Below are 17398 nucleotides of genomic sequence, written 5' to 3' on the forward strand. Positions count from 1 at the left end.
TGTGTACATATCAGTGTATATGTTACTGGTAAATGCTGGACGAATGTTAAACACAGCTCAAATTGAACATTTTCAGGTTAGCCTTTTTTTTTTTGTGCCTAAAAAGCACTTTTATTGATTTGAAATGATGCAGAAGCTGGCCTAAACTCTCCCAAATCATATCACAACATGTCAGCAGTCCTTTAAAAAACAAATTGGTTCATAGTCATAGTCGTGTTGCTTCTTACTTACATCAGCTGGCTAATGTGACTAATGTTTGCGGGTCTATGGACCAAAACTACCAGGAAATGTTGGAAATGTGTTTTTTGAGATTGTCAAAACATCTTGTGAAAGCTCCTCCCTCCACACCTATCCAATGTCAGAGGGGCACGCCCACATTCTTCTTAAGCATACCCAAATCTTAAGTTCTCTGTAATTCTCCATGTTGAATGTGAATCCATAGAAATGCTGAATCTTACCATCTTTCTTTTTCTGCTCAGCTATACTGGAAGCAAGCAACAGTGAGTTCCATACAGAAATGTGATGGTGGTGAGGTTCCCCTTAAACACAAAGCACGTCCAGATGGGACTACTTTTGTCACACAGGCTCCATGGCTCCTATCATCTAGAGATAAGCACGCGAGTGTGTAGTCTTTCAGACATAATGACTGTATCATGGCACTCTAGATGGTATCACATTCTGCCTGCAATAGAATTCCCCCTTTTACTGGCTCTGATGCTGTTTTCCCACCTCGCAGGCCCTCATCATAGCGGCAGCTTACACAGGAGTAACTCCATCCCCGTAACTGAGTTACAACAACAATAGCCATCTCATAAAAAAGGGAGGCACTTCCCCTCAAATATTTGGCCATTTGGAGGCTCAAAGACAAGACAATAAATGAGACTGAAGGTTGTGGTGGGGGAAGAGCGGCGTCATTTGCATTTTATTGGCTCTCTGATAAGCCTGTGCATACCAAGCTGGGTCCTGTGGAAAACTAGGGTCAGCCATGAAGAAAGAAAGCTTTTGGATGCACGTAAGACAAAGCTCTAGTGTCAATTGTTTATCTTTGTCCAAAACCAGCTCTTAGTCATTCTTTCCTTCGCCCTAACAGTCTGCGGGAAGAGCAGGAATGTGGAGCACAGGCAGGCCAACCACACGGCCCAATATTACATTTAGAGATTTAGTTGTGAACAAACTGCAAAACTCTGCTCCCAGTTTCTTCTGCGCTCTTCCTCCTTGGCCCCCGTGTCTGAGCTATGATTAACAAAGCATCTGCTGGAGGAGGAGGGACTGGCTGTTAGTTTGACATCCCTGCTGTTAACATATTTCCACGGACCAATGGCAGACTGCGAAGGCCAACCACCTCTTACTGGGAGCATGTTTTCCTCGTCTGTCTCCATAAAAGAAAATATGCTTTAATTTCAACGATATAGTCAAAGTCACAGAATGTGACCCTTCTCCTTTGTCTCCACAACTTTGGATTGTTGTCTCCTCGCTGGCCTACCAATGTGTAACGCCCACAGCAGGACATCACACCACACACATATCCTTCACTCTGTATATGCTGTGAACTTGAGAACAGTGAACAAGGATCCCCAGTTTCAGCATGGCCACATGTAAAACTCCAGGGGGCACGATAATAGATGAATAGAGTAAATAAAATCAACCCACTGGTGCACTCTTTAGTCCACTGAACAGACTGTTTAACTCATTATATGTCACAAAAGAGATGCACACAACCATGTCAACTCATATCAATTCATTCACCATTCATTCATTTAGAGACAACATAAGAATAAAACCTTTAACACCATCAAGAGGAAGCGGTAAGTTCTACAATGTGAGTGCATGAGTGTTAAAGAGTGTAAGTGCAATGTTGTAGGGTGAAGCAACACAAACCACAACGTCCACCAAGGGCCAACTCCACACCTCCCCGTTGTGTTTGCTTTTCTAACTTGTAGTCTTCAACCGACGGCGACTGTCAAGCGACATCACTTGAGGACATTCATCTGACGTCACACAGCTTCCCCTGGACACACGAAAGGCTTCCTTTCACATGCAGTAATACTACCCAACACCTATAAACACGCTTCAATCAGCGGAATTCACCTTCAATTATTCTACTTCATTTCTTGTCTCTAAATGATTAATCATTTTTGAAATTTTGAAAAGCCTTTAACATTGTACTACTCATCGAAGTGGGCCAGATGGATAAAATAAAAACTATAAATAGCATACTCTATATCAAAATATGAATAGATAATGTATAATACTATGTATTCTAAAAAAACAATTGAACTTCATTGACCACTGTTTATTCCAACTAGCATTCTGCTGTTGCTTCACAAAATTAGGTACTGTTGATTTCCCTTTAAATTCCTTAAGATTATTTAAAGTTAAGTTTGTAAAAGGCATCATTTTCTACAGTACAAGTTAAATCCAGTGGCCTTTCACTCACTTTAAGTACATACGGTATGCTTCCATACACAACACACATATGAGCACATGCCAGATTGCTATACCTATGCAGGGGTTGTGGGGCTGGGTGAGCCTTCCTTCCATTACCACATGTTGATTAAAAGATGCTTTCATATGGAAACTGCATCACTATCAGGCTGAACACTCAGCTGTGCTTCTTTGTTTCCTATAAGGACCACATCATGGAGATGAAAGACTTTCAGCTGACATCAGCAATTTAATTGAATACACGGAATAATCCAGGACACATTGTGCAAATCTGTAATCCTGTTTCTATTAATTGTGTGAAGAAAGAATGTGAGAATCAAATATAACCTTCATATATACAAAAGACTGTTACACAGGTAGAGAAGAATGCACCATTAAACATGAGAACACATCCTGGGACACTTTAACAGGATAATTATGAACAGACTCTACAACACTGCCTGTGGCTCCAGATATCTTCCAATCCAAAAAGGCGATGGCCGGTCACATGTTGGAATTCAGCAAGAGAAAAAACAAAACTCTTCCGGGACACACACATACAAAATGTGACTTTCCCTTTTTCCACAGCAAGACATTCTTGATTAATAACTGTTGTGACAAAACGTCTTACACTTACAAACTAAGACACAAAAGGCCTGGCAGCTTCACGAGTGCTTCGAAGGACCTTTGGCCTCTGAGTGTGTGTCGAGGGGTTGGAAAGGGGCGGGGCTCTCACTCACTTAGCAGACTATACAATTTATGTGACACAGTTCAAGAGGTGATCCGGCCGACTTCCTAACCAAACAACTGATAAAACCTCCCAACACACTGGAGGGACTGTGATTTATGACGCGTGTTCTGTCTGATGCAGAACTGATCTGCCTGTACTGCAGCCACACTAATTCGTAAAGACATGTTCAACCTCCCTCAAATCCCTGCACTCTATATATTCATCCCATTTGACAAAATTAACTTTTTTAAATTCACTCAACACAGGAAGTAACAACTTTACCTCTTTACTTTACTTTAAAAGTTCCTCCCTAAACAGGCGGGAGTGATACTTCATCCAAAGCACCAGTGACGGCTGTACCTCCTCACCACCCCCACCAGAAAGTAAAGGCCATTACATATCCAAAAGAAGAAACCCCCCCCATCTGCGGCTACATCCACACTGCTACGTTCCGTTTTGAAACACAAATCTTTTGCTACGGTTACGCCCAGCGTCCACACTACTGCCGGAGTTTTAGAGCTCCTAAAACCAAAGAGTTTGAAAACGCCACCGATGGTGTGCACCTTTGAAAACTCCTGGGTTATGTGGTAGGGTGGACAGGCAGAACAGGGGTACATGCCAAGTCTCTTAATTGCCATTTCCTCGCTCCTCGATCCTTTGCTCGAACCGGAAGTTGTTCTGCGCCGCCATATTGACGGCCGTCCCAAAGCTCTTATTTAGCTCTGAGGAGCAAGGATCGAGGATGGAGGAGGGATCTCCGAGGAGCCATGAGCGAGGATGCATGAGAACAGCCTTCCAGGAAGTGTTTTAACAGCCGACACGCCCCCTCATTGTTCATCAGTTATGTGATTGGACGCTGCAGCCGATCGGACTGACTGACTGAGTTTAACACCAGAGTGAAGACAGATCAGATTAAACTCTAGTTTATATTTGATTAGTTTTCTGATCTGGTTTAAATAAATGTTCATTGTAGTCCAAACAACAAAAGGACCACAAACAAACGTTCTTCATTTATTAGAAAGATTTGTCTTTTCATGATCTGATATTTCCCCTCAATAACTTTTATTATGGAAACAATGAAAGTCAGAGAGAGCTGGAGAGACGAAACACTTTATACACACTTTATACTGTGTGTCTTTATTAGTTATTAGTATTATTAGTTACTATTATTAAGTACAGTGATCATGTGAACAGACACAAACTTCTCAAAAGTCTCTCCAGCTGTTAAAGCCGACTGACAGCTGATCACAGCTGTCAGTCGGGGGTACATGCCAAGTCTCTTAATTGCATCCGCGTTTCCCTCACTTGGCTCCTTTCCTTGCGTCTTAGTCCCTCCCACCAGGGGTACATGGAGAGACGCAAGGAAACCATACGAGGAGAGAGGAAACAAGGAAATATATTTTAAGAGACATGAGACGTCCTTTCCTCAGTTGAGTCTGTTTCTGATGACAGCGGCCCCAGATCACAGCTGGATCAGCTGTGATCAGCTGTCAGTCGGCTGTAACAGCTGGAGAGACTACAATGAACATTTATTTAAACCAGATCAGAAAACTAATCAAATATAAACTAGAGTTTAATCTGATCTGTAACTAATAATACTAATAACTAATAAAGACACACAGTAATCATGACTGTAGAGGTGTTTTCTCTCTGTAGTGTTAACAAACTGTGTCCTGTGTTCTGTTTATAAGCGCAGGATCATTTCTACCGGCGGAATGCGATCGTCTTATTTATGAATTATTTGCGTCTGTACGTTTTGAAATTGTGACTGGGACATCATTATTAAATAACCCAGAATATGATTATTGTTTCTCTTAAATGATATAACTCATCAAACACAATGATCAGCCTCACGTGACTGAATGAAATGATGATAAATGATGTAAAAAGCTCTCTCTGACTTTAATTGTTTCATAATAAAGTTATTGAGGGAAATATCAGATCAGGAAAACACAAATCTTTCTAATAAATGAAGAAAGTTGTTTGTGGTCCTTTTGTTGTTCAGTCTACAATGAACATATATTTAAACCAGACGGTGAATCAGAAAACTAATCAAATATAAACTAGAGTTTAATCTGATCTGTCTTCACTCTGGTGTTAAACTCAGTCAGTCAGTCTGATCAGCTGCAGCGTCCAATCACATAACTGATGAACAATGAGGGGGCGTGTCGGCCGTTAAAAACTTCCTGGAAGTCTGTTCTCGTGGGTCCTCGCTCATGGCTCCTCGGAGATCCCTCCTCCCTCCTCGATCCTCGCTCCTCAGAGCTAAATAAGAGCTTCGGGGCGGCCGTCAATATGGCGGCGCAGAACAACTTCCGGTTCGAGCAAAGGATCGAGGAGCGAGGAAATGACAATTAAGAGACTTGGCATGTACCCCAGGAGACCTCATAAAATGAAGACGTAGACCCCCCCCCCCCCCCGTGTTCGCTACCTGATTGGGTGTTATCAGTCATGACGTGTCCTTCCGTGATTCGTCACGCCGCCGGAAGAAAACAAACAACATCCCCTTTGATTACCGATCGACTACCAGGTTCATTCAACATGGATAACTGATTTCAGGCGTTGCTGTCCTTGTTTTCTATACTAGCAGCTGTTGTGCACTTAAATTCGGCATTTTATAATTCTACTACTGCCGACATGCGGAGGAAGCAGCTGTTTTTGGAGCAATTTGAGAACAATGATGTCGGGATGTCTGTTATCAGCCCTACGGAGCTGAAGTCACGGGTTGCATCTTTCAAGGAGGGTGATGGACTTTCCTTTTCTTAGTGATGCTTATTTTGTTCTGCAACCACATATGCTGTAGTAGTGTCTACTGCTAAATGGTTTACCCTAAGCTGAGAAGACCAGTTTCTCACCTCGCCTACAAGTACAGGCATTCTTATAAAAACCTTCCTGACACATTTTACGTTTCTTCTGAGTTTATGGCGCACTTAACCCTCCTCCAGTCCTGTGAACTGGCCACATCTCCATTAAAGCAGACTCGTTCAAAAATGCATCCTTATCTTCATCTCTTTCCTCTCAAACATACTCATCTCCTTCAGAAAAACTAGATTTCTCAACTCCGCGCTGTTGTTAGTTTTCATCTGTCGGTCGTTCACCCTTCTCTCTGTTCACCCCTTCAGCGCCGTCTCGTGCTCTGATGCAAAATGTCCGTCCTGTTTACACTCCTCACATAAACACAGACATCACACCATGAAGCATAGAGGAACACAGGCTTCTACAGTCCACCCAGTCATACCACCTTTCCTCCTATAAACTAGTGGGCCTCCTCTTCTGTTTCTGCTTAGTCCTTCAGTAATTAGCAGCATATGTTAACAGTATACCTCTTTGGTTTCTTTTCAAAATGCAATCAAGTTGATTTTATGATATGAATGATATAAATAGTCTTTGCAGCGGCAGCACTGGCACAGTTGCATTAAGAACCTAGCTTTGATCATTTTAACAGCTAATAACCAAGTAAACAAAAAGCCAGCAGACTAATAAGTCTTGAACACACCACTTTTGTTGAACAAGAATGCAAGCAGATTCTATCCTGTCAACACGTCCGTCCACACAGAGCCCTGTCCATGGGAATGCCTGGCATTGCTCTAATTAATCCCAGATCCAGGAATATAATGAGAACCAGACCAAAGACAGCAGCATGCCTCATGTTAGTCCTTTCTCTCTTTGTTGTCACAAATAAAGGAACAGTTGAAAAAGCTCCTCAGTGTTACTGTAGTTTCCAGGTGATCATTGTGGCCAGTTATCGCAATGCTTTTTTCTTCACATGTATAATGTCATTTATTTACTTTGATGAATAAATGAAAGGACGCATGTGCTATATACAGTGCTATAGTAGTTCCCAATACCTGGGCAATGGACTGGTACTGGTCCACCAATTTATTTTACTGGGCAACTATTATTATTTGGTCAAGTTTGTTTGCTATATCTTGCCTGCTAGTCTCACCATGACATCTCTGTTTAGTGTGGGTGCTACTGAACAAACTGACCATCACTCATTCCCAGAGTATACTGCTGTTTGTTGGCAGCAGGCCGGGAACATTCATATGGTGTGCCCTGCCTGCATTAAGACCATAGTATGCCTCACATGAACATCAACCACCCTCTGGTTGGTCAGCAAAGACAAACAAATAAATAGTAGCCCAAATATATAATAACAAGCAACCTCCGGGTCTGTCGATTGAAGCCGATACAAAAGTGTCCTAAAGCTGCATTCTCTCTAATGTCCATCAGGGGGCGACTCCTCTGGTTGTATAGAAGTCTATGAGAAAATGACTCTACTTCTCTCTTGATGTATTCCCTCAGTAAACATTGTAAACATGAGTTTATGGTCTCAATCTCTAGTTTCAAGTCTTCTTCAATACAGTTGAATGTTATTGATGATTCATTAATGATAATACATTTATTTTTGTAAAGTCTGTTTTAATGTGAGCACTATGAATGAATCATTGATCATTTTTCGGACATAATAATGATGATTGAGATGATTTAGTGGTATGGCCTCTATACACAGCCACAGCCATGCGTAATGACTAGTGCCGAGTCAGAGGTATGTGCGGCTTTACGTACACACAGTTTTAGTAGTGGATCTACAAAGTGTTTCGTGCAGCTGGCCCCAAGTGATCTAGTTTTGTCAGTCATCACTCTTATTACATCTGGAAATGTAGCAGTCCCATAGAGGGTGGATCTTTTTGGGGCTCTGGCTGTCTGTTGTGGTGCAGCTCTGTCTATATCAACACAACACCCTGCAGCCTTCCTCAAGCTATTTCACACCTCTTTTGAGTGCTTGTCACCAGCCAGCAATTAGCTGAAACTGCAACAAAGTTTCAGCTAATAGTAGTACTGTTGCAGTCGGGATGACTATAGGCACTGGCACTGACGAAGAAGCTCGGGTTTGAAACCTTGTGATGAGGCAGATGAAACGGTAATATTAAGAGAATCTGCGACGTCAGGGAGAAAAAAATATCAACCAAATACTGTAATTATTGCCCACAATCTCAGGCTTCTGTTGGGAGGGGCAGAACATGAGAGACACAGTTTATAATACACTCAAAAGATAAATAGACAACTTGAATAATCTCCACTCAGAGGAAAAAGGAATTAACAAGATTCAAAGGTAGTTAATAAGGTCTAAACAAAAGTAAACTTTAAAAGTTACACTGAACAAGTTGCCCTGTTCAGTCCTGGCAGTAACATGATCACATCACAAGTGGATATCTACATCAGTTCACACCTCCACATGTGTCTCCAGTGACCACTTGTGATTGGATCTCACTTACCCACTCTATATGCAAAAAAACTCGTATTTCATTTCGGTTGGCAAAGACCAAGAGCATTGTTGTTTTTAATCAGCTGGAGGAGCAATGCAAATCAAAACAGTGTCCATTTGTATTTGGGAGGTTTGTTGAGCCACTTCAGTGCCAGTTTATTAGTTTACCTCGAGGGGGACGGACTGCAGGAGATTGTGGATGGTTTTGAGGATAGATGGGGGTTCAACCAAATTTGGGGGGGGGGGGGGGCAATAGATGGCTCTCATATGCCCATCACTCCAATGCATAGGAGTACTTTAATCACAATGAAGTCATTCCATCATCTTAGGCCACGTTCACGCTACAGATCAGATCGTTATCAAACTACTCAACACAAAGTGTCTTGTAATTTAAGTCGTTGTGGTTTTAACTGACTGACGAGCAACGTCGGGGTTCACAGTCACACATTTCAGAATCTTTCACCATGAGGAATCCCAGATGAGTATGTCTGGTCTCCAAACTATGTTTTGCCTTGAGAACCCACGTGTGAAGTGTGACACTGGAAATTATGTAATACCATGCACTAGACAGGATTTTTTTGTTTAAGTAATTGGCCGGACTTTCCTTGGAATCATGCTTGTTGATGATGACGTTGGCACGCGTGTTCACAAAATAGCCTGTTTCTACACGTCCTTACTATTCTCTGCCTGTTTCCTCCAGCTACAACAATGTTGGTCCCTGTTGCAAATGTAACACATCAGTAAAGTCCCAATTGTTACAAACGACACCCTCCCCCAGGCTTCCTCTCATCCCGGGTCTCGCACACTCACTTGCTGTAACTTTCCAGTTGGATATCTGGAAAGTGTCTGCAACGCATCAGTGAACCACTCGGCTGGTGTCTTGTGTCTCTGAACCGTTTTCACAAAGCGTTCAAGCACCGATTTGATAGCGCAGAGTCAACGCTGATTCACTTTTATCTATTTTGAATAGTGCTGGGCAATGATTAAAAATTTTTAGCGCGATTAATCGCATGATTTTTTTGCGATTAATCGCATTGTTATGAACAAAATTCAATAATTAATTCAAAAGTAGTATATTGCGCACTTTTTAAAAAAAGTACTGCTATATGAACAAAAGTGCAATAACATTTGGTCTGCAAACACTTTAAACAAATAAGGTTCTTTTTAACAGCAGTATTCCCTTTACACAGTAGCAGTTATAATACAGTTATAATGATTCTGATAATAGATATTCAGCCGGTGTTCACAACTTTATCTTCATGTGTGTAAGAGATGCAATTTGAAATATACATCTTGAAAACTGCAAACCTATCTACGTCGTGTTTTTTTCTTTCTTTTTTTATGTTTGTTAAATTCTCAGTAGCGATAACTAAATGATATGCTTATTATACAAATTACAAACAAAAACACTTTAAAAACTGTCGGCATTAATAATGAATGCGTTAACGCGATAATAACGCGTTAACTTGCCCAGCACTAATTTATAACTGTTAGTTGCAGAGATGTATTACAAGCCATCTGAGACGCTACATCAAATGTAAGAAAAACAACATTTTGGGGCAACTGTGGCTCAGTGGTAGAGCAGGGTCGTCCTTCAACTACAGGATCGTTGTTCGATCCCTGGCTCCGCTAGTCCATGTTCATGTGTCTTCGGGCAAGACACTTAACCCCAAATTAGGGGCTGTTCCTGCGGTGTATGAATGTTAAATAGTCCTGATAGTCAGGTGGCATCTTGCATGGTGGCCCCTGTCATCAGTGTATGAATGGGTGAATGTTAACATGTATAGTTAAAGTGCTTTGAGTGATCTATACAAGTACAGTCCATTTACCATGTACTATGTAGTAAATGTTAATGTGTGTGATGTCATCTCAATGCAATGTCTAAGGGATGGACCGGTTGAGCCAGAGCAGCTCTTTTATAATGGTAAAACTAATGTGCATTTTGCTGTGGACTCAAGGGTGAAGCAAACTGGAAAGAGAGAATAACAATCAAATGTTTCTCTGTGACATGATGCTCACACATTATGTAACAGTAGAAAAGAGTCATAAGGTCATGTGTGTTACACAGCATCAGCTATCAGGGCCTGTGTACACGCAGCGTTTCTTTTCTGAGCGCCAACGTCTTTTTTCAATTGTTCCCGATATGGACAGAGTGTGTGCGGCGGCTTCCACACAGAAACACACTATGATGACAAAGAGTGATAAAGCACGGTTGTTGGGAGCAGATGGGCTGGGCGCACACAGAATGCAGCTGGTGAGGGTTTTTTGCTTTTATTGCCGTACGGTGTCGTCTCCGACAAAACGTCTTTCTTGCATTACAGCTGTCGGATTGAACAGTGACATCCAAGCTCATCCACACAAAGTATGAGGTCAAGCATTCTCTGGTTGGTTCTCATGGTCAATCAAAAAAGGCAAACCAAAAAATAGTAGAACAGATGCTAACAAAAAGCAAAGGGGCCAGACAATCAGGCGACTGAAGCCGATGCGGAAGTGTTTTAAACCTGCATTCTCTCTACTGACCATCAGGGGGCGACTCCTCTGGTTGTATAGAAGTCTATGAGAAAATGACTCTACTTCTCTCTTGATTTATTACCTCAGTAAACATTGTAAACATGAGTTTATGGTCTCAATCTCTAGTTTCAAGTCTTCTTCAATGCAGCATGATGTTCATTTAGTAAATGATGGTCCATTTAGAGTCAAATAGACCATAAAGCAGGGGATGCTTTAGGACAGGGCTACCTTGTGATTGACAGGTCTCTAGCACAGCCGTATACGGTGTCTCTGCTTCACTCCTCTGCAGTCCAAATATGGTCACTTCTACAAAAAGCCAAGATGGCGACGGCCAAAATGCTAAACTCAAGGCTTCAAAACGTCAGTCCACAAACCTATAAGTGATGTACTGATGCCTCCGTGCACGTCAACAACAGCCGCTAGAGTGGTGACACGTCAAGATATTGCTGTCATAGAACCATAAAAAAATGTGCTTTTCCGACGCAATGCTGCGATGACGCTCTCTGGCTTTTCTGCCAGAAAAAGACTCGATGTGTGGACCAAGATTAGCTAATGTTAACCATCATACTACTAGGCTGTGGCCGTGTGTTTTACTGCTTATGAATTCAGACTTGCATTTGTAAGATGAAAACTGTGTTATGTCTTCACTAGAGTTACGTAGTCTTGAAACATGTCATTGTCTTGTCCTTGACAAAAGACCTCTCTGACTTCATGTCCAAACATGGGATCTACTGTACATGACTCAAACTCAACTGTCGTGTTGGCCCAAAGTAACGTTTTCACATCTTACTCCAAAAACTGAAGCCCGAAACTGAACCCCCGGGGCCTTGAACACATTTCCACAAACTCCAGATGAATGGGCTGACCTCTGGCTAACCGCTCTGGCGTGTCCAGTGCCTACTATGCATTGCTTCACTTCACAGCTAGACGCTGAAGGGGGAACAGGAGGTAAGCCATGGTGTAATACAGTAGATGGTGTGGGCAATAAAACTTTGGGGAAAGCTTGTACTGTGTGTGCCATGCAACAGTGAACCGTCCCTCCTTATGTTTGTGAGTTACACCAGTACCTGGCCTGTAACTAAATAACAGAGCCATTAGTTCATGCAGTACATCAAACCACAGACATGTTCTGGCCTGCAGTGGCCCATGTATTTATTAAGCTGTGTCTAATTTGATTGGTGCGGCACCTGATTACAACAGCATGAGGACTATTTCCCCATACTAAGAGTGAGACTTTGCATTAATCACTCTCTCCTGCTGTTTTATGTCTGCTTTCAAAAATGGTTTCAGGAAAAGAGCATATTAGCAACACTCCAAAAATGAACTGGGAGAAGTCAGTCAGAGCAGACAGGGCTTTTACAGGAGGGGGGGTAAAAGAGAGGAGGGGCGTTTCAGACTGAGGGTGAAGTATATTCACACAGACAGTATGAGGAAAACAACGGGTTTCTTCAACAGTAAAGCTTGTAAACGTGTTCTAGTAGAAAGCCAAAATACAAGGGTGAACCCCAAAATTAGAATATGTCCCCTTGAAGGGAAACTGCACTCATTCATTCATACATTTATTCATCTTTTTTATTTTATTTTCTCATGAATATTTCTATTTATCCAAAGTGTAGTTTGCAGCAAAATAAATAAATATGTCAACTTCATCCATCAAAAGCCAGGGGGCAGGTAAAGCCTCTGATTGGTGCATGAACAGTATTACAGACATATGTCTTGTGGGAAGACCCGTCCCTTCTCTGCCTCCTTCCAGGCAGTATAAATAAATGAATGAGTATATCAATACACAAATAAATGTAACATTTATAAATTCAATGTCTTGTTTATGTGTCATTTTTTTTATTGATAGTGACAATAGACCGGTTGCTAAGCTGAAGCTGACTGGTGTGCTACAATTTAGTTGAAGAGCTAGATTTACAATCCAGCTCGTCCAAGTGAAGACCTGGCTCTGCATTACTTAACACGCCGTCAACAAATAAAAGATGTGTGATGTTACCCCATGCAGAGAACAAACGCTTAGTGACCTCACTGATCGGCCCCAACATTATAGATTTTTCTCAGCCGATCTTAATCTATTATACGGGTATTTGTGAAGCAAATTTCTACGACTTCCAAAACTTTTGGGGTTATTTCTTTATCCAAAATTTCTCTAAGCCCGGAAAAAGAATTTCATGACTTTTCCAGGTTTATCATGACTGTACGAACCTTGAATAATACGCAGCTATGCAGCTGGGCTGGTTTTCCAGCACCCCCAGGCTTTTGTTAAACGTGATCACAGGGACGACTTAAACACCCCCCCACAGCAAAGGAAGGCCCTCTGGCCCCATTTCCACCAGCAGCAGCCCTAACCCCAACAGGGTGAGTCATATGGCTGCGAGTGCTCATTAGTAACATGCTTCCACTTCATTCACAGCTGCTGCTTTCTGGTTCTTCTACCATACCATGCTCTCACATCATTTTAGTAAATAAACTTGTGATAGAAAATTGCTCTCACAGATTTTTAAAAAATACTTAAAATGATGTCTACACAACTGGCCTGTTGGACAGGTCTGTATCATTCTAGGAAATCAGTGATTTCACCCAATGACTGTTATTATTCTTTTCTTCAACTCTGTCACGTTTTTCTTCTTCCACAAGCAAGGACACCAGACACATCCTCAGTCTGTGTCCTTTAGCCCCTGACAAGAACAATACGATCACATTCACAGTGCTGTGAAACTGCTGGGCAGTTATTCTTCGTATTGGAAGACTATTTACTAGTTGTTTCCACTTGTGCAGTCACAGATCAGACGTACGTGGTTGTCGATGACATCATCTTGGTCTGTCACAGCCATCACTGTTTTTGAGTGTATTCCTATACCTTTCAGGTAGCCGTTAGTTTGCATTCACTTCACTGCACTATGAAAACTCACTTGCAACAACAAAAGCATACAAGATGTTGCGGCTGTGGATGGCCTCACTCAAGAATGTTTACATTTTGTATAGTGAAATGAATGGAAGCCAATGGCTGCCCTAAAGACAGGAAAACCACGTTTGAAACCCCAAACCCCAGGAGATCATTCAAAAGAACCAGGTTGCAGTTAAAAACCCACCCAAATTAGTTCTCGTTGACGGACACATTTACTTGTGTATGAATATAAGTTACCATATTAAAATTGTGTTCAACAGAGCCCTGCAGCGCTGCTCCTTCAGTCCTCACTGAGGTCAGAATAACATCTGAAATGCTGCTTGCAGAGCCAATGAGGGGAAAGGAGAGGGGGGGGGCAAAGGTGCTAATCATTTAGCGCCCCCCCCCCCCCCCCCCCCCCCCCTTCACTCCATACCAAATGGTAAATCCTCAAAGCCAGAGCTGAAAACAGGAAATCTCCACGACCCCCCACCCCCCAAATGAATTAGCATGACTGACAAAGACGCGAGATCCCCCCGCCGCGAGCTATGCGTTAATTAACATGACAACGACACAGTGGCCCTTTTGAGTCTCTTCTCTCTATGAAGAGTCGGACACATGTCAACAATCTGAGGGAGGACAAAGAGCCTTTAAGTGATCACATAACCCCCCACCCCCCCCACACACACACACACCTGAAAACTACCATACACATCTGCAACGTTATTGCGAAATGTGCGCGAGCAAATGCTTTTAGGAGGGCGACGGAGACAATAAACTATAATGCCCACTGTTCTTCAATAAGGGCTCAGAAAGTGCTCGAAACTTCATTAAGGGGGCTTCCGGTCAGCACCGTGTGTGGAGGTGCTAGAAATCTGTTGTGAGGCGCGAAAAGTCTTTTTTCTGCCAATGGAACATAAATGTCCAAGAAACAGGACGGAGTGTCTCAGACCACCCGGAGAGCGTTTTACTCAAACTACAAGAAGAGTGCAACATCCTCTCTGCACACAGAGAAAACACGAGAATAACACAACTATTTTCCGCGTTTCACAACTGAAAGTTATGCAAAACAAAAGTGAAGTAAGTTCACCACATCTCGCTGTCCTGCGGGTTGAAGTGGACAGCATGTTCATTCTGTTTTTAAGGAGCTCGCTTACCTTCACATCTCAGGTTTGGAAACAAGAAAAGCATCCAGATCAAACTCCTCAGGGAGGGGGCCATAGCGCCAGATTCTCTCCCACAATTCACGATTCTCTACTTCTGCTGGAACCTTTTTCCTTCTTATTGTTTTTCTGCAGTCAGCACCCGGGCCCGGAGAGAACGCGCACCGTCCAGGTCGCGGCTAAGATGCGAGTTCAGAGAGGAGAACCAAACCGCGTTCATCCCCCCCACCCCCCTGTGTGTGTGTGTGTGTGTGTGTGTGTGTGTGTGTGTGTGTGTGTGTAGTCCGGCAGAACACGTCGAGGGCCGCGCGGGTCCCTCCGAGCTGTTGGTCTCTAAAGTGGCCTCTGTCCCCCCGGCACTGAATCGATGCGAGCTTGGGGAAAACTGGAGCGGACGCACGCGGGCACTTACACGCGCACGGACACGTTTGCGTACAGGGCCCCATCTAGAGACAGGATGGTAGCTGAGCAGCCAGATCGCTGCACAACTCTGTGTGGAACTCAAAGTTAGTCCAAGATCGAGACTGAACCTCCATGCTCCACATAACTCATTACTGAGACTTCAGACTGAAGGTCAGGCTGGTTGTCATGCTCTGATCGATTATGGTACAATATTTTGCTTCCATAATGTGTCTTCTTTAAGATTAAAAAAAATCCCAAATACACATGTACTTTTATTTTACTACTTTGTCTATTTGCTTCTGTGTATTTCACCTAAATTCTCTAAAAGTTACCATTAGATAATTTGCATATTTAAACATCACATTTCAGAAAGCTTCAATGTCTTGCAAAATATGTAATTTAACAAAACATATATTTAAAGGTCGTTTTCTCTAAATTAGTTTTTTTCTCAGACTGAGCCAGAAATCTCCACAGCTGCTCTTACATTCACCAAACTTTACACTTTCATTCTGAATGTTTTTACTGAGGGGTTTGTTCATATATCATCATAGCCTGATTTAAATATATTGTATTCCTTGAAATGTGGTAAAATGTATAGTGTATGGCTGTTGGCAGTATTTTCTGATATATGGGTGAAACAAAGAGATATCCAAAGTTCTGTAAAAACTTTTGACTCCAATACTTTTGACTCCAATATGTTCAGATTTCTGCAAATCAGCACATATAAGAAAATGCTTCATTTCAGAAAAGATGTCATCATTATAAAAGTAATTGGGTTAATGTAAGTAATCCACTGTTGAAGTTTCATTGTGATATCTGTCTCATTCACCTGTAGCGTCCCGCTCAAACTCCACTGCATTTATGTGACAGCTTTACTTTTCTACAGTATTTCATCCCCTTCCTGTCAGTGAAAACCACGTATCTCCAGATGCGTTGATGTTGAATGTTTGTGATAAACTGAAGGATGAAGTGTTCCTTTATGTGTTGAATGCATTCTTCTACTTCTTCAAATAAATACACTTTTTAAAAAGCCTCTTGGATCAGCTAAAAGCAGGCAGTTTGTTCTTTTTAGAGAAACGTGGTTCTCACAGGACGGATACGCTACAAACATATAATGATCTTATAGAATATGATGCATTTCTGTAGATTAAACTAGCCAACAGTAAATAAAGGAGTTAAAAACTTCGAGAGCAGTAAAATAAAACATACACATTCATAAACATCATATATATTAATAAAACACTGACAAGGAATATTTTACTGCACAACCAATACTTTAACTTCAAGTGCTTTTTGCTGATACGTCCATGCTTTTACTTCACTAAAAACTTTGAATGCAGGACTTGTATTGGAGTATTTTCAGTGTGGTAATAGTTATTTTACTTAAAGAAGCAGTGTGTAGCATTTAGTGACATCTAGTGGTGAGTACAAATTCACAGCCACTAGTTACTCTGCAGCTCATAAAATGCATGTTGTTATAGACATATTGTTACATATGTTAAATACTTCAAATGCCCCAACATGCAATACTGTTTACACTTTATTGCACCAGTAATACTGATCAAATATGTGATACTATAACCTTTCGGCTGCATAATGAATGTTTACTTTGATACTTAATCTTAGTGATAATGTGTGTACTTTTACTTGAAGCAGAACTCCACCGATATTACACGTTAAGATCAGTACTCATGAGGAGTACTACTCATAATACAATGTCTTCTGTGGCGCTGGATGATGTTATAGTGATGTTCTCAGCTTAGGCTTTAAGCCTACAAATATACAACTACACTTAATTGCGGTGATCTTTCTGGAGCACTTTCACCACAGCAAAACTATTTTCTTCCATCCTCTTTTCAAGCTGCTGCAGCAGCTACTCCGTTTGCTCGGTGCATTGCATTGTGGGAGAATTGTGTGCATCAACAACAGACACAAATGTAGTATGCACACTTTTTTAGTTTAAGTATACTTCAGTTTGTCACTTTTCCAGTGTGAACACACCATGCTGAAAA

The 17398-nt window shown here is 41.8% G+C and overlaps 1 protein-coding gene across 1 annotated transcript in view; it reads right to left on the reverse strand.

Moving 5' to 3' along the window:
• The window catches only part of ror2 (receptor tyrosine kinase-like orphan receptor 2), a gene marked incomplete at its 5' end in the record, with an annotated part of 49722 nt that extends 34680 nt beyond the window's left edge, over positions 1-15042 (reverse strand). Inside the window, one exon of the mRNA XM_079179020.1 lies at positions 14979-15042. Within this exon, the coding sequence (XP_079035146.1) occupies positions 14979-15042 (64 nt within the window). The remainder of the gene's footprint in view (positions 1-14978) is intronic.
• Between the last annotated feature and the right edge of the window lie 2356 nt (positions 15043-17398).

This window comes from Pholis gunnellus (assembly GCF_910591455.1).
Source record: "Pholis gunnellus genome assembly, chromosome: 18".
NCBI classification, from domain to species: Eukaryota; Metazoa; Chordata; class Actinopteri; order Perciformes; family Pholidae; genus Pholis; species Pholis gunnellus.